The sequence below is a fragment of the Ascaphus truei genome, chromosome 6 (genome assembly GCF_040206685.1).
Source record: "Ascaphus truei isolate aAscTru1 chromosome 6, aAscTru1.hap1, whole genome shotgun sequence".
Lineage (NCBI taxonomy): Eukaryota > Metazoa > Chordata > Amphibia > Anura > Ascaphidae > Ascaphus > Ascaphus truei.
Window position 1 is genome coordinate 113,735,529 of NC_134488.1, and position 17,419 is coordinate 113,752,947.

General features: G+C 45.1%; 1 protein-coding gene across 8 annotated transcripts in view; it reads left to right on the forward strand.

The window, feature by feature from the left end:
* Positions 1 to 17,419, forward strand: part of PHC2 (polyhomeotic homolog 2) — a 162,408-nt gene that overhangs the window by 129,449 nt on the left and 15,540 nt on the right. For 7 of the 8 annotated variants that reach the window (XM_075605806.1, XM_075605803.1, XM_075605805.1 and 4 more), the window contains 3 exons: positions 13,461 to 13,669; positions 14,267 to 14,293; positions 16,900 to 17,035. In XM_075605806.1, coding sequence (XP_075461921.1) covers positions 13,461 to 13,669; positions 14,267 to 14,293; positions 16,900 to 17,035 — 372 coding nt within the window. The remainder of the gene's footprint in view (positions 1 to 13,460; positions 13,670 to 14,266; positions 14,294 to 16,899; positions 17,036 to 17,419) is intronic. The other variant, XM_075605804.1, reaches the window with a different exon arrangement.

A 17,419-nucleotide genomic window follows, 5' to 3' on the forward strand; every position in this document is an offset into this window, starting at 1 on the left:
AGTTTGGTGAGAAATATATTGAAGTTTAAGTTCCCTTGCATGATGGTTGAAGAGTAATGTTCTGCGTAGGCTTTCCTTCTAATCAATTATACTAAGACACCTCTTGCTTGGAGAATGACACTTGGATGTTTTATAACAGCGCACACACATTAATCGGTAGCACATGGTGTCATTGCCTGTGATGCTCTAACAGGGGAATGGAAGGGGGGGTCTCCCAGATGCAGCATCCTTGAAGGCTGACAAATGGTGGGAGGAATGGAGAGAGTGAGGGAAAGGAGAGGTCCCCTGACTACATTAATCTGCCAGTGGAAGTGAGGGGAGAAGGTGGGAGGGGGAGGATGAAGGAATGGCTATGAATATTTTCCTATGTTGCAAACAGTGGGGGAGCGTGTAACATTTCCAGCGTGACAGGTTGCAAAGTGGCGTTAACGTTTTCCGTGACTTTTCAGCACTATTTTACAGAAAGCATTTGCTTGTAAATATATTTCAGTCACTCAATGTGGTTTCCCTCTGGAGAAATACAAAGTTGCATTGTGTACTTAAAATATGATGATTATTGATAATGCTGCCCGCTGCAAACAGATGCCCAACCTGTGGGGGGTCAGGGGGTGTCTGCCCTGTAGAGCTTGCATACCTGTGGTGCACTTGCCATTTAACCCCTTCACTACCAAAAGGTACCAGCAACGAATTGCAAAGCAATGAACGAATTAAGGAAAGGAGCTACAGGCTGTCATTGAAAATATATATCATTTTCTATTGGGTCACCCCAAATAGGGGCATTTTTAAAGGGGTGGGGAGGGGGGTGTACGCTCTTTCATCAGGTAAGAGAAGAGGAAAAGTGGCTGTCGGGACAGCGTCCGAGCTAGCCCTGGCAACACCACATGAAATATACACACTAGTTTATATTCACTTTTATAACGGGTATCTTATGTTAATTCCCCTGTATTTAACTTGGGGTTTGTGCTTACACTAACACGACGCATTCATTTTTAACAATATATTATTTGAGATCTGTTTATTGTCAACGTTTCGGCTCACACAAGAGCTCTAGTGAGAGCCGAAACGTTGAGACCGTTTTGTATTTGAGTGCCTGTCCTGTTTTCTAAAATATATTTATCAATGTCTATACTGTGTGACTATATGTATTATAAGAGATAGTTGTTAAGATTATAGAGTTTTCACTGGTAGTAGTTTAGTTTGCACTTTTTCGTGTGTGTGTGTGTGTGTGTGTGTGTGTGTGTGTGTGTATATATATATATATATATACACACACACACACACACACACACAGGGAAATCCAGGTAACAAAGAGACAGCACACCGCAATATAATGAAGTAAATAAAGTGTATTAACAACACAGGGCAGCCAACGTTTCGGTCCTCAAAGTGGGACCTTCCTCAGGGCACTGTGCCTTAGTTAGTAAAACAAAGGTGTAGTTACAAATACTGTATCTTAGATTACAAAGTAATTGTGTCATTGCGGTGGGTAGGGTGGGAACATTATGGTCAGGCTATGGGTTTGGTGCAATAAGAGCATGCTTGGTTGGTGGGGAGGGTTTGAGTTGGCTTCTGAAGATAGTTAGGGAAGGGGCAGTTTGGATGTGGTGGGGGAGCTAGTTCCAGTGGAGGGAGGTGAGTAAGGCAAATGATTGGTATCGAGAGGGGGCTGGAGGGGGGGGGAGTGAGGGTTGTGGCAGTCAGTGAGTGAAGACGGTGGGAACGGGTGTAGCAAGAGATGAGTGCTGAAATGCTGAAAGGTAAGAGGGGCAAGACCATGGAGAGATTTGTAGCCCAGGGTGACGAATTTGAAGAGGGGATGCTGTTCGATGGGTAGCCAGTGGAGTTGGGAGAGGAGAGGGGTGGCGTGGCGGAGCGGGGAAGATTGAGAAGTGTATGGGCTGCAGCATTTTGGATTTGTTGGAGGGGTATTGAGGAGAAGGGAGTTAAAGTAGTCGAGACGGGTGACGATAACGGAGTGGATGAGAAGTTTGGCAGAGGAGAGAGAAATAAGTGGACACATTTTCTTATGGTGGTAGCGGCAGGCGGTAGTGATGGGGGTGATGTGTTGGGCGAAGAGGAGGGAAGGGTCAAAGGTGACTCCAAGGTTGCGAGCAGATGGTGGGGATTGGGGAGGATGGAAGGGAGGAGGAAGCAGGAAAGTAGAGGACTTCAGTCTTAACTGGGTTAATTTATAGGAAGTGGGAGGACATCCAGGTGGAAATGGCAGAGATATGTGTGGAAAGTTCAGGTGAGAATAGTGGGAAGGAGAAATAGATTTGGATGTCGTGTGCAAAAAAAGGAGGACAGTGTCGAGGCAAAAGAGGAGAGGACCAAGGACGAAGGCTTGGGACATGCCCACTTAGAGGCTGGTGGGCAGGGAGAATTAATTGTTGAAGGTGACAGTAGGAACGGTGGGGGGAGAGGATGAGAGGGCGATGTTAGTGATGCCAAGGTTGGTGAGGGTGGAGATGAGTGAGGTGATCGATGGTGTCAAAGGCTGAAGAGAAGTCGATGAGGATGGAGTGGATAGCTTAGGAGAGAAAGTTGTGGATGGTTAGGAGGGCAGTGTCGGTAGAGTCTGAGGGACTGAAGCCAGTCCGTACAATGGGAAGGAGGGAATGAGTGTGAACGAAGGTGGAGAGTTGGTTGTGAATGATGCTCTTGAGGAGTTTGGAGAAGTATGGAAGGAGTTAAATAGGGCAAAAGTTAGAGGGGTGGGCAGGGTTGACAGATGTTTTTTTTTTGAGGAGAGGGATGACTGCCACAGTTTTGAAGGAGTCTGGGTATTGTCCGCTGGATTGGAAGAGATTGAAAAAGGAGCAGAGATACAGCAGAAAAAAAATGCAAAAAAGCATCAAGCAGCGCACTGCCCAAATAAAGGGAAAACAGGTGGTAAAAAGTGAAAAATTAATGTATTGCCCCATCAGCATAACAAAAAAAGAAGGTGTAAACCCTCCTATGCGTTTCGCACCAAGTGTGCTTTATCAAGAAGTATATAAAGCACACTTGGTGTGAAACGCATAGGAGGGTCTACGCCTCCTTTTTTTGTTATGCTGATGGGGCAATAAATTAATTTTTCACTTTTTACAACCTGTTTTCCCTTTATTTGGGCAGTGTGCTGCTTGATGCTTTTTGCATTTTTTTCTGCTGTATGGACCTCTATATATGCGGCTAGACACGCCATCAAGGAATATTGTGTGGCTCTAGGAGTGGATAAGTCATTAAGAAGACTTCTGGTTTAATGACAAGAATTACTACAACCTTTTGGTGAGTGTGGATTTTCATCATATTACTGTCTCCAATGAGGTGCAGCGAGGTGAGACTATCATACTCTCTGTTACCTTCAGGAAACTAAGCAAGACAAGTTATTATTCACCTAGTAGTACACCCACTCCTTTCAAGATAAGCCACTATTCCATATGATATATCGAAGGAGAATTATTGAATTTATTTCTGGAACTGTTGGAGCACCCTCTACCCTATATAGTCTGGTAAGAGAGATAGGAGGGGCTGTGGAATGGGGTCAGTAGGGGATGTGGTGGAATGAGAGCATTTGATGATTGAAACGAGATCATCGTCAGAGGTTGGGCAGAAGGAGGGGAATGAGTGGGTAGGGATGGTCGATGGAGGGGGGGGGGCAGCCGTGGGGAAGGAAGCACGGATGTTGTTAATTGTTTGTGAGAAGTAGGATGCAAGGTCCGTGGCTGGGAGGGGGAGGGTTGCTTAGGCGAGAGAGATGGGGAGGGTCATAGCAGATTGTTTAGGGTGGAGAACAGTTGGCGTGGATGAGGTGATAGTGAGGTGATAAGTGTGTTATAGTATTTTATTTTTGCGATTTGAGAATGGAGGTGCATTGATGGAGCAGGGATTGGAAGGTGGCAAGTGAGGATGGGGAATGGAAAGATTCCCTCTGTGCGAAGGGAGAGATGTGCGAAGGGAGAGATGGAGTGTTTTGAGTAGACAGGTGAGGCAGGGTTGAGGTGGCTTTGTGGTTGGACGCACAGGGTGGAGTGGTGCAATTGAATCATGGGAGGAAGATAATGCAGAGTTGAGGGTGGATAGGGCAGAGTTCAGTGGGAGAGAGGGAAATTATATGATTGGGAGGAGTGATGAGGTGGAGGAGGTAAAGGAGGATGGATCAATGGATTTGAGGTTTCTGTTAAGGATGGGCTTGGGTGGGTGTGAGGAGGAGCAGAGAGGGTGATGCAACGGATGGTGAAAAGCAGAAAGTGATTGCAGGAGGGTCAAGGAGTATGGAGGGAGACTCGGCGTGGCATCTTGCCGTGAGGATAAGGTCGAGGGGTGCCTTGTGTATGTGGGTGGGGGAGATTCAGTGAGATAGAGCCCAAAAGGAGGAAATGAGGTGGATGAAGGCCAAGGCAGAGTTGTCGAGGTGAAGGTTAAAGTCACCGAGGACGACAAGGGAGTTTGGAGAGGGTGAGAGGAAGAGAGGAAGCAGTCGAACTCATTGGAAAAATAGCATGGGTGAGCAAGGGGGCGATAAATTAGGATTGTGATGGATAGGGGGAAAGAGAACGTGCAGGCATGGAATTCAAAGGAGGAAAGGGGGAGGGAGAAGGAAGGGGGGTTGGGGGCCGGTGTTCAGGATGAGGAGACAAGGAGGCCAACTCCTCCTCCAGTGCCAGTGTGGGGTATGGGTGAAGTTTGATTACGTAGGTGTGAGGGCAGCAGTGGTGGCAGTGGTTTTGGTGGGGATCCATGTTTCAGTGATTGTGAGAAATGCGAGATTGTTTTGTAGGAAGTGATGGAGGGTGTAGGTGGTCTTATTACAGGTGGATCTGGCGTTCCAGAGGGAGAATGGGAGGTTGGTGGAGGTTGGGTGGGAGTGGGGGGTGAGGGAGGAGATGAGAGGATTTGACAAGGAGGGGTTATAAGAGGTTACTGGGGTTGGCATGGTGTGTGGATGTTGACTTGTGGCAGGAGATGGGGTGGTGAGGACAGGGATTGAGAAGGTTTGTAGCATTGGAGGGAAGGCTGGGAGGAGGAGGAGTGGAAGGTGAATGACTATCAAGGAGGGACAGGTGATCGTGTTATGGGGTGGATAAGGAATAGCATGGTGTGTAAATAACCCAGGCACTGCTGAAAAGCTATGCAATGCAGCAAGCATAAGCTTGTAGGGATCCATGTCAAAATGGATTTGAAGCAAAAGGTGGCAATGCGTGCTTATTTGCATGTCATTTCCCAGAATCCCTTACTGCATTGGAAGCACTGTATGCTGGGTGATAATGGTGACAGGCAGGGTTGCAGACCTGTCTAAGACATGCAAATGAGCACACAGTAATATTTCCATTTGAGATACATATATTTTTTTATTATATATATATATATATATATATTTATTATATATATTTTTTTATTATATATATATATATATATATATATATATATATATATATCTTTCTTATACTATATAATTGAAAGCACTGTATGCCTGCCTGCCTGGATGTCCGGTGTCCCTAGTGGAAATCTCATTGGTCCCTTGGCCCGCCCCCGCACACCTCTCATTGGCCTGAGGCGGAGTGACGGGCCAAAGGACACACAGGGACACACACACACACACACACACAGGGACACACACACACACACGGACACGGACGGACACACACACACACACACACACACACAATCCCTTCCCGGGTGCCCCTCACTCTCCCCCGTCAGCTGGACCGCACCTCAACTTCCACACACCCCCCACCCTCCCTGTGCCCGAACTTACCCGGAGTCCCATGTACACACACACACATTCCCACCCCCCCAAGCTCACACACACCTCACCCCCCCCCAAGCTCATCCCCCCCCAAGCTCACACCCCCCCACCCCCCCAAGCTCACACCCCGGCGCCGCTACAGTCAGCGGGGGAGCGGAGCGAGCGCCCGGGACACACCCGGGGCAGCGGCCACAACACGCGGCCTCCCGCCTCACATCCACGTGGGAGCGGCCGGATGAGTGAGGCAGCGGCCGGATGAGTGAGGCAGCGGCCGGATGAGTGAGGCAGCGGCCGGATGAGTGAGGCAGCGGCCGGATGAGTGAGGCAGCGGCCGGATCAGTGAGGCAGCGGCAGGATGAGTGAGGCAGCGGCAGGACGGGTGAGCTCCCCCCCCCCCCTCCACATGCTACGTGCTGCTCTTGCCCCTCCGCTCCCGGCTCCCCCCTGTCACCGCGTGACAGGCCGCGGGACATGAGATGGGAGGGGGGATGCCCCTCCGGTCCCGGCTCCCCCCTAGGCCGCGGGACGTGAGATGGGAGGGGGGATGCCCCTCCGGTCCCGGCTCCCCCCTAGGCCGCGGGACGTGAGATGGGAGGGGGGATGCCCCTCCGGTCCCGGCTCCCCCCTGTCACCGCATGACAGGCCGCGGGACGTGAGATGGGAGGGGGGATGCCCCTCCGGTCCCGGCTCCCCCCTGTCACCGCATGACAGGCCGCGGGACGTGAGATGGGAGGGGGGATGCCCCTCCGGTCCCGGCTCCCCCCTGTCGCCGCGGGACGTGAGATGGGAGGGGGGATGCCCCTCCGGTCCCGGCTCCCCCCTGTCACCGCGTGACAGGCCGCGGGACGTGAGATGGGAGGGGGGATGCCCCTCCGGTCCCCGCTTCACCTTCTCCCCATCGTTGTCCCCGCTGCCTGCGCAGGAGGAGGGGGGGGGGAGCGGGTGTTGGTGCTGGTGTGTGTAATTGTGTGAGACTGTGTGTGAGTGTCTGTGACTGTGTGTAAGTGTGTGTAAGTGTCTGTGACTGTGTGTGACAGTGTGTGTAAGTGTTTCACAGTGTGAGAGTGTGTTAGTGTGTGTAAGTCTGTGTAAGTGTCTATGACTGTGAAACTGTTTGAAACTGTGAAAGTGTGTGTAAGTGTCTGTGACTGTGTGTGAGTGTGTGTAACTCTCTGTGATTGTCTGTAACTGTGTGTGTGTGTGTGTGTGTGTGTGTGTGGTGCACTGTGAGCAATGAGCAGTGTGTCAGTGTGTGCAGTGTGAGCAATGACCACTGTGTGTGCAGTGTGAGCAGTGTGTGTCAGTGTGAGCAGTGTGTGTGGAGTGTGAGCAATGAGCAGTGTGTGTGCACTGTGTGCAGTGTGAGCAATGAGCAGTGTGTCAGTGTGTGCAGTGTGACCAATTAGCAGTGTGTGTGCAGTATGCAGTGTGTGTCAGTCTGAGCAGTGTGTGTGCAGTGTGCAGTGTGACCATTGAGCAGTGTGTGTGCAGTGTGCAGTGTGTCAGTGTGAGCAATGAGATGTGTGTGTGTGCAGTGTGAGCAGTGAGCAGTGTGTGTGCAGTGTGCAGTGTGTGTCACTGTGAGCTGTGTGTGCGTCAGTGCGACCAATGAACAGTGTGTGTGCAGTGTGCAGTGTGTGTGTGTGTGCAGTGTGAACAATGAGCAGTGTGTGTCAGTGTGAGCACGGTTCACATCCCGGGCAACGCCGGGTCTCTCAGCTAGTATATATATATATATATACAGTATATATCAGCTCTTGGACTTGCACAAAGGTAAATAAATAATATTTAATAGAATGTGCAAAATGTGAATATATGATAAATATCAAGTAGTTATAGAGTATATTATGCCAATAGGATGCAGCTCTAATTAGGATATGTCTATCCAATGGTATAGAGAAAGGAAAAAAAGCGCAATATAAAATAGCTGGGCAATTTATTGAAATGCAAGAAAAACTTGGTCACTGGACAAATACAGCTAAAAACATTGACAATACATGTATGCAATATACCACACAATAATAGAGGGAACCCAATAAGGGAGGTGTAATAAAAAATCGGATGACCAAAAAATGTCCAATAAACTATTGTGGAGGAGGGACGGATGGTGTGATAAGTCACTTGTTTCTTTTGTGAATATATATGACGACAAATGAGGAGTGTATTGTAGCCGTGTAGGTAAGTATGGAATGATACAATTAAGTGTAAATAGCTGGCTGAAAGATATCCTCCGTGATGTATGATTGGTGGTTTTCATGCACTTGTAGATACTGGGGAACTAACATTTGGAGCCAGGTTTTATATATATATATATATATATATATATATATATATATATATATATATATATATATATATATATATAATCAAAAAATAAATAGATGATACCGTTCTGTGGCTAACGAAATGCTTTTATTTGTGCGAGCTTTCGAGATACACTGATCTCTTCTTCCGGCGATGTTACAATGCTTTGTAACATCGCCGGAAGAAGAGATCAGTGTATCTCGAAAGCTCGCACAAATAAAAGCATTTCGTTAGCCACAGAACGGTATCATCTATTTATTTTTTGATTATTGAAGCTCGGCTAACACGGTACTGATACCTCTACATATATATATATATATATATATATATATATATATATATATATATATATATATATATACACACACACATACATACATACACACACACACACACACACACACACACAAGCCATGTAAGCAGCGCTTTACAACACACACATTTTTAAAGACCATTTAAAATTCAGTAAATGGGAAATATGGGGGGCGGGGGGGGGGGGAGACACATTAATCCTTTCTCTTCCAGAGGACTATAGCAGTCCAAGGGTCAATGTAGATCTTAAGAGTTTATAATGTAAGCTATATAACGGCATCATTATATTATAGTCATAATCTGGGGGCATGTCTCACACATTCCCCTCTAGTGGCTGCACATATACAGCAGCTGCCCAATCTGTTGCTGTGAGGGTCTCTAGCACCCCTCATTGCAGGCACACAGGGACAGCTGGCGTTATCCTGAAGCAGCTGCTGCTGCTTAGTGTGGCGTGTGTTTGTATCTACCCCTCCTCCCTCTTGTTTTCCTTCTCCCTCCTCTGGAAAAAAAAAAAAACCCTCTGCCCAGGCTGCTGGATTGGAGGAGGGAACCAGGGCAAGTGCAGCCAATGGGGGAGGCTCGGAGCCCTTGCTCCCGGGGAGCATACAAAGGGAGGCAGCAGGCTGAGCTGTGCATTTATTGTCTGACTGCTGCTAAACAAGGCAGCATGGAAGCGGAGTAAGGAGGCTGTGGATGGACAAAGTGTTTCCCAGAGGCCAAAGGAGCTGCTGGGCTTTTATGAGCGGAGGCTGAGGTCTGCTAAAAAAAAAAACAAAAAAACACTTTGTAGCACTGCAAAACAAAGTGTGAACACACAGCTCTCTGAGCAGCAGGAGGGAGGCACCTTCTCCCCCTCCCTATCCGCCTGGACTCTTAACAAAGGAAGACAGGACTTTGCCTGGTCGCTCCATGAAGTCTCACAGGTGTTCCTGCTGATCTGGACAGGGTTTGCAAAGCTAAACAGCACAGCACAGTGTGCAAAAAAAAAAAAGGGGGGGGGGGGGGGCTTATCAGGCACTGTATCAGGCACTGTATCAGGCCTCTGACCAGCACAAGACAGGAGTCACAATACAACCATATCCTGAGCAGGACACTGTCCCTCCATGAGTGCCCTGGCACCAGCAGAGACCTGACCACTGGGAATCTGGGATTGCTGCTGATCTGCCTTTGCAGTTGGAAGTTCTCTCTGCAGCTACAGGTGCCTCTAAATGTTGATCAGCTTCCAACAAGTGCTCTCAGCATTTGTGGCTTACCCAGAGAGACGAGAACTCTTTCCATCACAACTTTGCCAGTGGAATAAGGGATCCTTTCTGGGGAAGTTGAAACCTTTTCACTTAGGATCTGGGACAGTGTTTGAAGAAGGTGTAGCCTCCAGGTCGGTTCCCACAACTCCTGTGTTTTGTCCAGCAACGATTTTAAATGGGGGTGGGTGCAGAGGGCAATAGTGGTTTAGCCAATTGGTGCCCTCAAACTTGCTTCCCTCACCCAACTATTAACCCCATTGTGTATTTGGGGACATGGGACACAATGTGTTGCAAGCACCTCAATCTCTATGGGGTTAATGTAATAATTGAGGTCTCTTATTTGCTTCCAATTAAACCTATTCTTTAGTTGAAAGCAATACATAGGACAAGGAACAACTTTAGACTGAATGAAAACTGTTAATTACCCGTGTGTATTTTTCAAGCATCTGCTTATTGGTAGAACCATCACGGGAGAGATCATTGCTGTATTTGGATCTTGCTGATCTAGAAATTATATTCACAGGCACATGCAGAGAGGAAAAGCTGCAGCCACCTAAGCCTCACCACTACACTAATGGGACCCATTTCTACATACAGCTGTTTGTCAACTTTGATGAATACCCACTATGGTTTTCAATGGGTACTCAAACTCCTTTGTTTCTATTACCCTGGTAGTGATATTGTCAGTGCATTTATAAAAATGGGTGTTTTGTATTTAGCGTCATTTATAATTTTTCTATTAAAAGGTTGCAGCCCTGAAGGTTTTAATGCCCAGAAGGGTGGTACAATTTTTTTATTTTTTTTTTTAAATGCCCATCCCTGAATAAATGTTTTATTTGATTGTGACGTAACACCTTTTTGCCTGAGGGACATGGTCTGGGTTACTTTTGTAGTGAAGGGAAAGTGAGACTTGCTAGAAATCGGAGTCATTTGATGACGCTGGGGACATTCTTGCATCAACCTATATGTGGAGTATGTTATGTGGTGCCTGAAGCTTTGATGGCTAAAGACCTTCTGAGTGTGATAGAGCTGTATAAGAGTTGAAGGTGCATCATGCTACATACACAGTATTACTTGTTCTATCAACATCCAGTCAGCTAGAAACTGAGCTGAGGCGTACTATGTAAAGTTAAAGGTGTGCTAAGGTCATGCCACTCCCCTCCCCTTCCACTTTGTCACCAGACAACCTTCATTATGTGCCCTGGTCCAGCACCAACATGTGCTAGGCTTGTTTAGTGATCGTTGATGGTTCCAACCATCAGAAAACATAGTGTTCCCCTAAATATGTACTGTATGTGAGACTGACTGCTGCACAATAACACCCTGGCCCTAAGCTTACAATTAAATGACTACATGCAATACATAGAAATAATCTGTTTAAAGGGTTATAGGTGACTGCGAGTAGGGATCCTGCGGGTTTCTTCCTCTTTACAGCCCAATCCCATTTGAAAGATCACCATATAATTTAAATAAAACATATCCTCATTTCATGGTAGAAGCTCCCTTTGCTGTCACTTTCCTGCCTTGATCATAAACCACGTTGCAAAATTCTCTTATTTTTATTTTGAAACATTTTTTTTATGTGAAAATGGTTTTGTGGCTCGCCTTTTTATCTTTAGTAAGTGTTACTTCCTTATTACCCGAGAGGTGCACCTAATCAGAACAGTGTGTACTACATTTGTCATCAATGTGTTTCATCTTTCAGCACTTTACTAAAAACTGTATTAAACGGCCTTCACAAATGGTAGAGACCTTTTACAAGACTGCAGTATTTACATGTTGCAAATGCAATGCATGTCACCGAGTGAGGCGGCTTTTAAGAGGTCAGTGTTTCATTCCTTAAGGATGGTCTTTCTAGAACACGCTTGGTCTCCATAGTTCGTTCCTCTCCTCACTATGTCAGCTTACTCATTATATAGACACCTTTTTTGTTTTATTCTTGCATGATGCCTATGTACCATATTACAATATACAAGCCAAGAAGTTTATTGATCAGGCAAAAGTGGAGCCATTCTGGGGCAAAACCGCAACATGTGTATCAAAGAAAAAAAGTTAAAATTAAATAGGAGTCTATTTATTTCCACCCCTAGAATTGAGATTGTCTTGGACGTGTTTGCCCTTTACGGGTGCAAGTCTGATGTCCCCAGCCTTCGCATATATATTTTTTTTTGCCTGATTTTTTTTTTTTTTTTTATGATAGTCTCCCTTGTTTTTTTTTTTTTTTTTGTTCTGTTTTCGGAAACCTTTGTGCATAATCTTTCCTTATTCCCCCCCCCCCCCCTTTTTTTTTTTAATAGGGACTTGTAAAATGTTTGGCATTGTGATTTTACTGCTCCATTGCTTTGCAGCTTTTTATTTCCTGCAGCATTATTCTGTGTTTTTTGTTTTTTTACCCAGTAATCATGTATGAATTTAAGATGCATGTCCAAGGCAGTTGCACTTAGTTAACCCCTTCACTGTTGGCTGAATCTGCTAGGAGGCTAATAAAGGCAGCGCGAGAGCTGACCATTGGCTATGAAGAGATTTGATTAATTACATTCCTCTATCACCTTTTTGCAAGCCTTTGGGCTTTCATGGTATAAATCTAACCGACTTGTATTATTGTATATAAATGAGAGGTTATAAAGGCCCCATTCTCAGACCTGCATGGCAGAGTTTAGAAAGTGTGATGTTAATATTGACTGGTGCCTGGGGAGTTGATCTATGATCTAATCAATATGATGGGAAGTGGAGTAGCTCTGTGTTATCAATACATTAACTAAGTGCAGTGTAATTGAAAATATGTATCCCCTAATATCGTGTGCCTGGTATTTGCTCTGCTTCTGCCCTGCTTACATGAGCAAACAGAAGGTGCGATTATATGTCGTAATAGGAGGATCCAATATTAAGATTTATTAATGTTGGTGTCTCAGTGGTTATTTATTACGGAGCGAAATCGCCAGGTTTTAACTTTTTTTTTTTTTTTTTTTCATTAACCTGGTCTTGGGAACAAATTTTTTTGTTTGATTTTGCTGTAGATTTCACCCAGGGTAAAATATTTCAGCACTGAGACTGCATGCATTATACATCTACTTCAGTACATAACCTCTCTGAAGTTGTTACCAAGGTAACAAATTGTCAATATAACACATGGAGATGGCTGCTTTGTGTGACTACTTGAAATGAAAGTGTTCTACATCAAGGAGATGATATAATTGGTGTTTTCCACAACATTGTCACATGGCATTATAGTGCAATGCAGGGGAAAACTCTAATATAAAAGTACACATTGCATGCCCCAAAGATCTGATTGTCGGTGTTCCCTGGTTAATGTATTTAAGAATGTTATAGGATAGACCGACACACAACCCATTGCGGATCGGAGCTACTGAATAATAGGCTCTGACGTGTTAGTCAGTTTGTAATAGACAGAAACTGATGGGTGATTGGGGCTACCAAGTCCATTTCTATTTATTTTATTGACCCCCCCCTCCACCCCCCCAATTCCTCATTGTTTGAAATACTTTTTAATGAACAAGAAAGTTGTCTGGCGATTTTTAAAAATTGCATTGTACAGAGATTTTGAAATGTCATGGGCTGCTTTGTGTGTATTCCTCTACAAAGAAATCGCTTCGTCAATTTTAAAGGTTTCCTAACCCTACTCTGCTCCAGGGCGAATGTGGCTACTAGAACATTGGCCTACACCTGGCCGACACCATACATCTGCTTGAAAACCTCACGGTGAAGCAAGTGGCCAAGCTTTATGTGCATGTGGATTAAGAGAACTGAAACTTTAATTTTTTTTATTTTTATCTTATTCTTAACATGTCATGCACTCTGTACTACCTGAGTAACATTTTGTATTTTGTTTTAATTGATTGTTTGTGTTTTAGACTCTGGCCAGTTGGGTCCTTCCGACCCAAACGCTTACCCTGCCCTGGACATGACCTCAGGAAACGGCTCGTCTCCTGTGCCCGCCGCTGCCACTGGCACCACCCCGCAGAATGGTGAGAACAAACCGCCGCAGGCCGTGGTCAAACCCCAAATCCTCACCCATGTCATCGAAGGCTTCGTGATCCAAGAGGGAGCCCAGCCCTTCCCGGTATGACCAACTCAGCCTCATATCCCAGTGAATGGAATTCTAATCTATTACAGGGGAATTTTAAATGGGGTTGTAGAGGAGAAACCACAGGACCGCAATGGAGTATTAAGAAATTATCTAGATAAAGCAAGACGTGGGCTCATGTAAAAGTCCAGTACACATTGTAATGGGGTGGCAGAGATATAGCCTACTCCACATGCCCATGCAGGGAACAAATGAAGGTTGATACTGGTATGTAGCAAGTACATTAATTGTTAAAAACAAGTTGTTGTTTTTCTTTAAATACTCTACTATTCATATTTTATTATAGGATAATTATATATAATGACTTACACCAGCGTTTCCCCACTTCATAGCAAGATGGACTACTTCTAAACCTTAAAGTATAATCGTTAGGTTTAAGAACCCTGCTTATCAATTCAGAGGAGAGATCAGAAGTACATACGGTTCCATGTTATTTGGGAGGGTGTTTTTTGAAGAAGGAATAAATATAGCCCCTGATGTCTAATTATATGAAATTGATATGACTTTGTCTGTTCTCTACACTTCTGTGCAATAGCATTTTCCATGTCATTGATCTCAGTTTTGCTTTTGCAGTCTCACAGGAGCAGAGCTGTCTTAGAGGTGGGTCTGGGTATCTCGGTAGAGACTTGACTGTTCTTAACCTGTTCCATTGGGCACGGCTTCCTTGGTGTAACTCCTTTGCTACTAGATGAACCAGCAACACAATGCAATGTGTTTAAGGCCAGCTAACATATATAAGGGCTAACCTTTGTCACTGGGTTTATCCATTGTCTTTACTGCTATTAAAATGTTGCATGTGCCTGTAATGGCAATAAGGCACTGGAATGACATTGAAATACCCTCCCATAAGATGCATGCAAAGATGGGGTTGGAGACATTTGTGTGCATGCAAGAGCAGATCATGCTTCTCTGTCAGGGCACTGTAGCCCCTATCTGCTTGCAAAGGTTGGACACGTTTTAACTGGCTGAACCAAAAGCCCAGAGACACTCAATATATCGTGAAAGCTTTAGCAATTAGGTCTTTTACCCACCCATCCTGACTGTGATCTTTCAATGTATTTTTAAAATGAAGCATGGTAGTATAAAACTGCATTTGTACACTCAATGAGCTCAACAAGGCTTAATCTAAAATGCAAATTGAATAACCTTGCTTTGGGCGTTGGTGAGCGCACCATCTTCCATTTCTATAGTCTTTCCTGGCCCTGAAACTGCAGCATGCAATGTCATTCTGAGTCTTCGCTAATTCCTAGAAGTTCTCTGTCCCAAACTCCGTAAAACAGGAGCAAATCACACAACATTGCCAAAATCAGGAACGGACATTATTTACCCAGAGGTCAATGGCGTACTTGTAAAAAACTTCTGTGCAAAAAATATCGGTAGTGGAGCTCACTAGCATAGGGTTTAACATCGTGTCGTTATTTTAGGGTAACTTTACGTTACCTCCAAATAAGGTCATGTTAGGTCTTGCCGTTACTCCCAGCCAAGGCTTTTGGAGGAGAGGGATATAACACTACATTAGGTCATACATTAACCAGGCGTTACTCCCATCCACTCACTGTATTGGGGATGTTGCCTATTGTTGTGTTTTTTTTTTGAGGGGGGGAGGCGGGTTTGCCCCCCAACTTGAGTGCCTGGATGGGAGTAAGGAACCTCTGATGTCTGGGCTGCTTTTACACTTTAAGATGACCAGGAAGTTTTTGTACGGTACCATGCCTCTTTTAACTACTTCAGTGCTGGATGGGTCAGGAGCGCCTTTCTCAAAAAATGCTTTTGTGGCCCTCGTCACCAAAGAGATCATTTTGTGTTCAGGACACGCTGAAACATTATTGAATAATGCCACATTGATGGGTCTCCCTAACTAGAAGAAACGGTACCCTGTTGGCATTTGGGTTTCTTGCATAGTATTGCTTTTATATGTCCGCATGCACATTTCTGTTGGGGGTGGTGGCGGCTAAATGTCTCGACGCAATGCACGTCCAATCTGTTGGCCCTTAATGATGGTCACTAATGTAGTGAATGTGTGCTTAGTTTGTGATGAGAGGCTGACGATCTATAAGCTGTGGAAGTGTGTTGGTTGTAGCACACTGCAGGAATTTGGCCAACTATGCGAGACCATACACATACAGTGTTGCCAGGTGCCTGAAATCCAAAGCATATTTATAATCGCAGACCATGGTTAATTTCTGGCTTGAGCAGTCCACGTGGATAGCCATATCTCAAATTGTTCATCATTATTGTTTGCCAGGGGACTAAACCTTTAAACTGCTGTTCACTTTTAAAAAAAAATTTTAATACAACATTTTAAAACATTCCTCTTGTTCAAATAAATCTAGAATTGCGGGTGGTGCCAGCTAATTGAGGGCTAAATAGGAATACGGTTGAACCAAAAAAGGTAGCGTAGGAGAAACTGGTAGAGGTGGTGATTGTTACAACACTGTGTTCTACACTATTCAATGTCAGAGCCTGAAAAGCCATAAATACGACAACTACAAAGTCTAATTATATTGGGTGGCCATGGCAAACCCATCTGTATCTGAGTAAAATGGATTGGGGAAATAGGATTGATCCCGGCATCCAATCATTAAGGGCAGTGTCGTGTCTGCTGCCATGTTTCTATATCACAAGGGCACGGAATTCACACTTAATAGCTCTAATAAACTGAACAATGTAATTATTGAGACTGTAACACAAATAGTTACAATGTACACAGTCATTTGACCCACCGTGTGCAGTGTAATCTTTTTTTACTCCCGTGTAACTTTACACTACCGATAGCCACTTAATCCAATCCTCGCCTGAAATACATGTCAAAGGTGCGCTTTGTATAAATAATAAAATCCTGACAAATATTCTAGCAGAAATTTATTCTTAATGCATAGGATAAAGACACAACACAGTGGCTGGCTCAGCCCGTCCGATTACAGACACTTGTCCCATGGCATCTTAACCGAAAACAAAGCTCTTTAATGACATGAAAAATCCCAAGGAATGGAAAGAAAGGGTCACCACACTGCTGATTTGATGCAGGCTGACAGTCTGTGTTTTTGTATGGCTCATGTATCTGGGGAATAGTATTGAATGATCTGGGTAACAAATGTGTAAGGTTTTTAAGTATTGTACGTGGATTGCATTGTGCGGTTTAGCTGGGCCTTGGGATGTTCTGCAAGGATGCGTCAGTTCTGACTGCATTCTCTCCTATGCTACAGGTGGGACGCTCCTCTCTGCTGGTGGCAGCTCAGAAGAAATATCAGCAGGGTCTCCTGGCTGAGAAGCTTCCCCAGCAGGACAATAACACCACGACTACCACCACTGACTCTGAGATGGAAGAGACGTTTGTACAAGGTATTGGTCACTGAATACTTGGGAGGGGGGGAGAGAGAGATCAGATAAGTTACAGACCCTTTCAGTAATTAAGTGATTGGAAGAGCCTTTCTAAATCGCCTGTCACCTTTGACCTATCTGGCCTTACAAAGAACTTGCTCATTATCCTTGTACTTTACGTTTAGTGTCTTGGCGCTACACGCAAAAAGCTTTTACGATTTTTTTTAAAGTAAAAGGTATAATTTAATTACAAAGCCCTTAATGGAGCAATCCACTTCTTATATAAACTGGATTGAAGTCAGGGGTGCTCAACTCCAGTCCTCAAGACCCCCGCCCACCCCCAACAGGTCAGATATCCCAGCTTCCGTTCAGGTGCCTCAAGTCGAAGACGGAGCAGCTGATTGA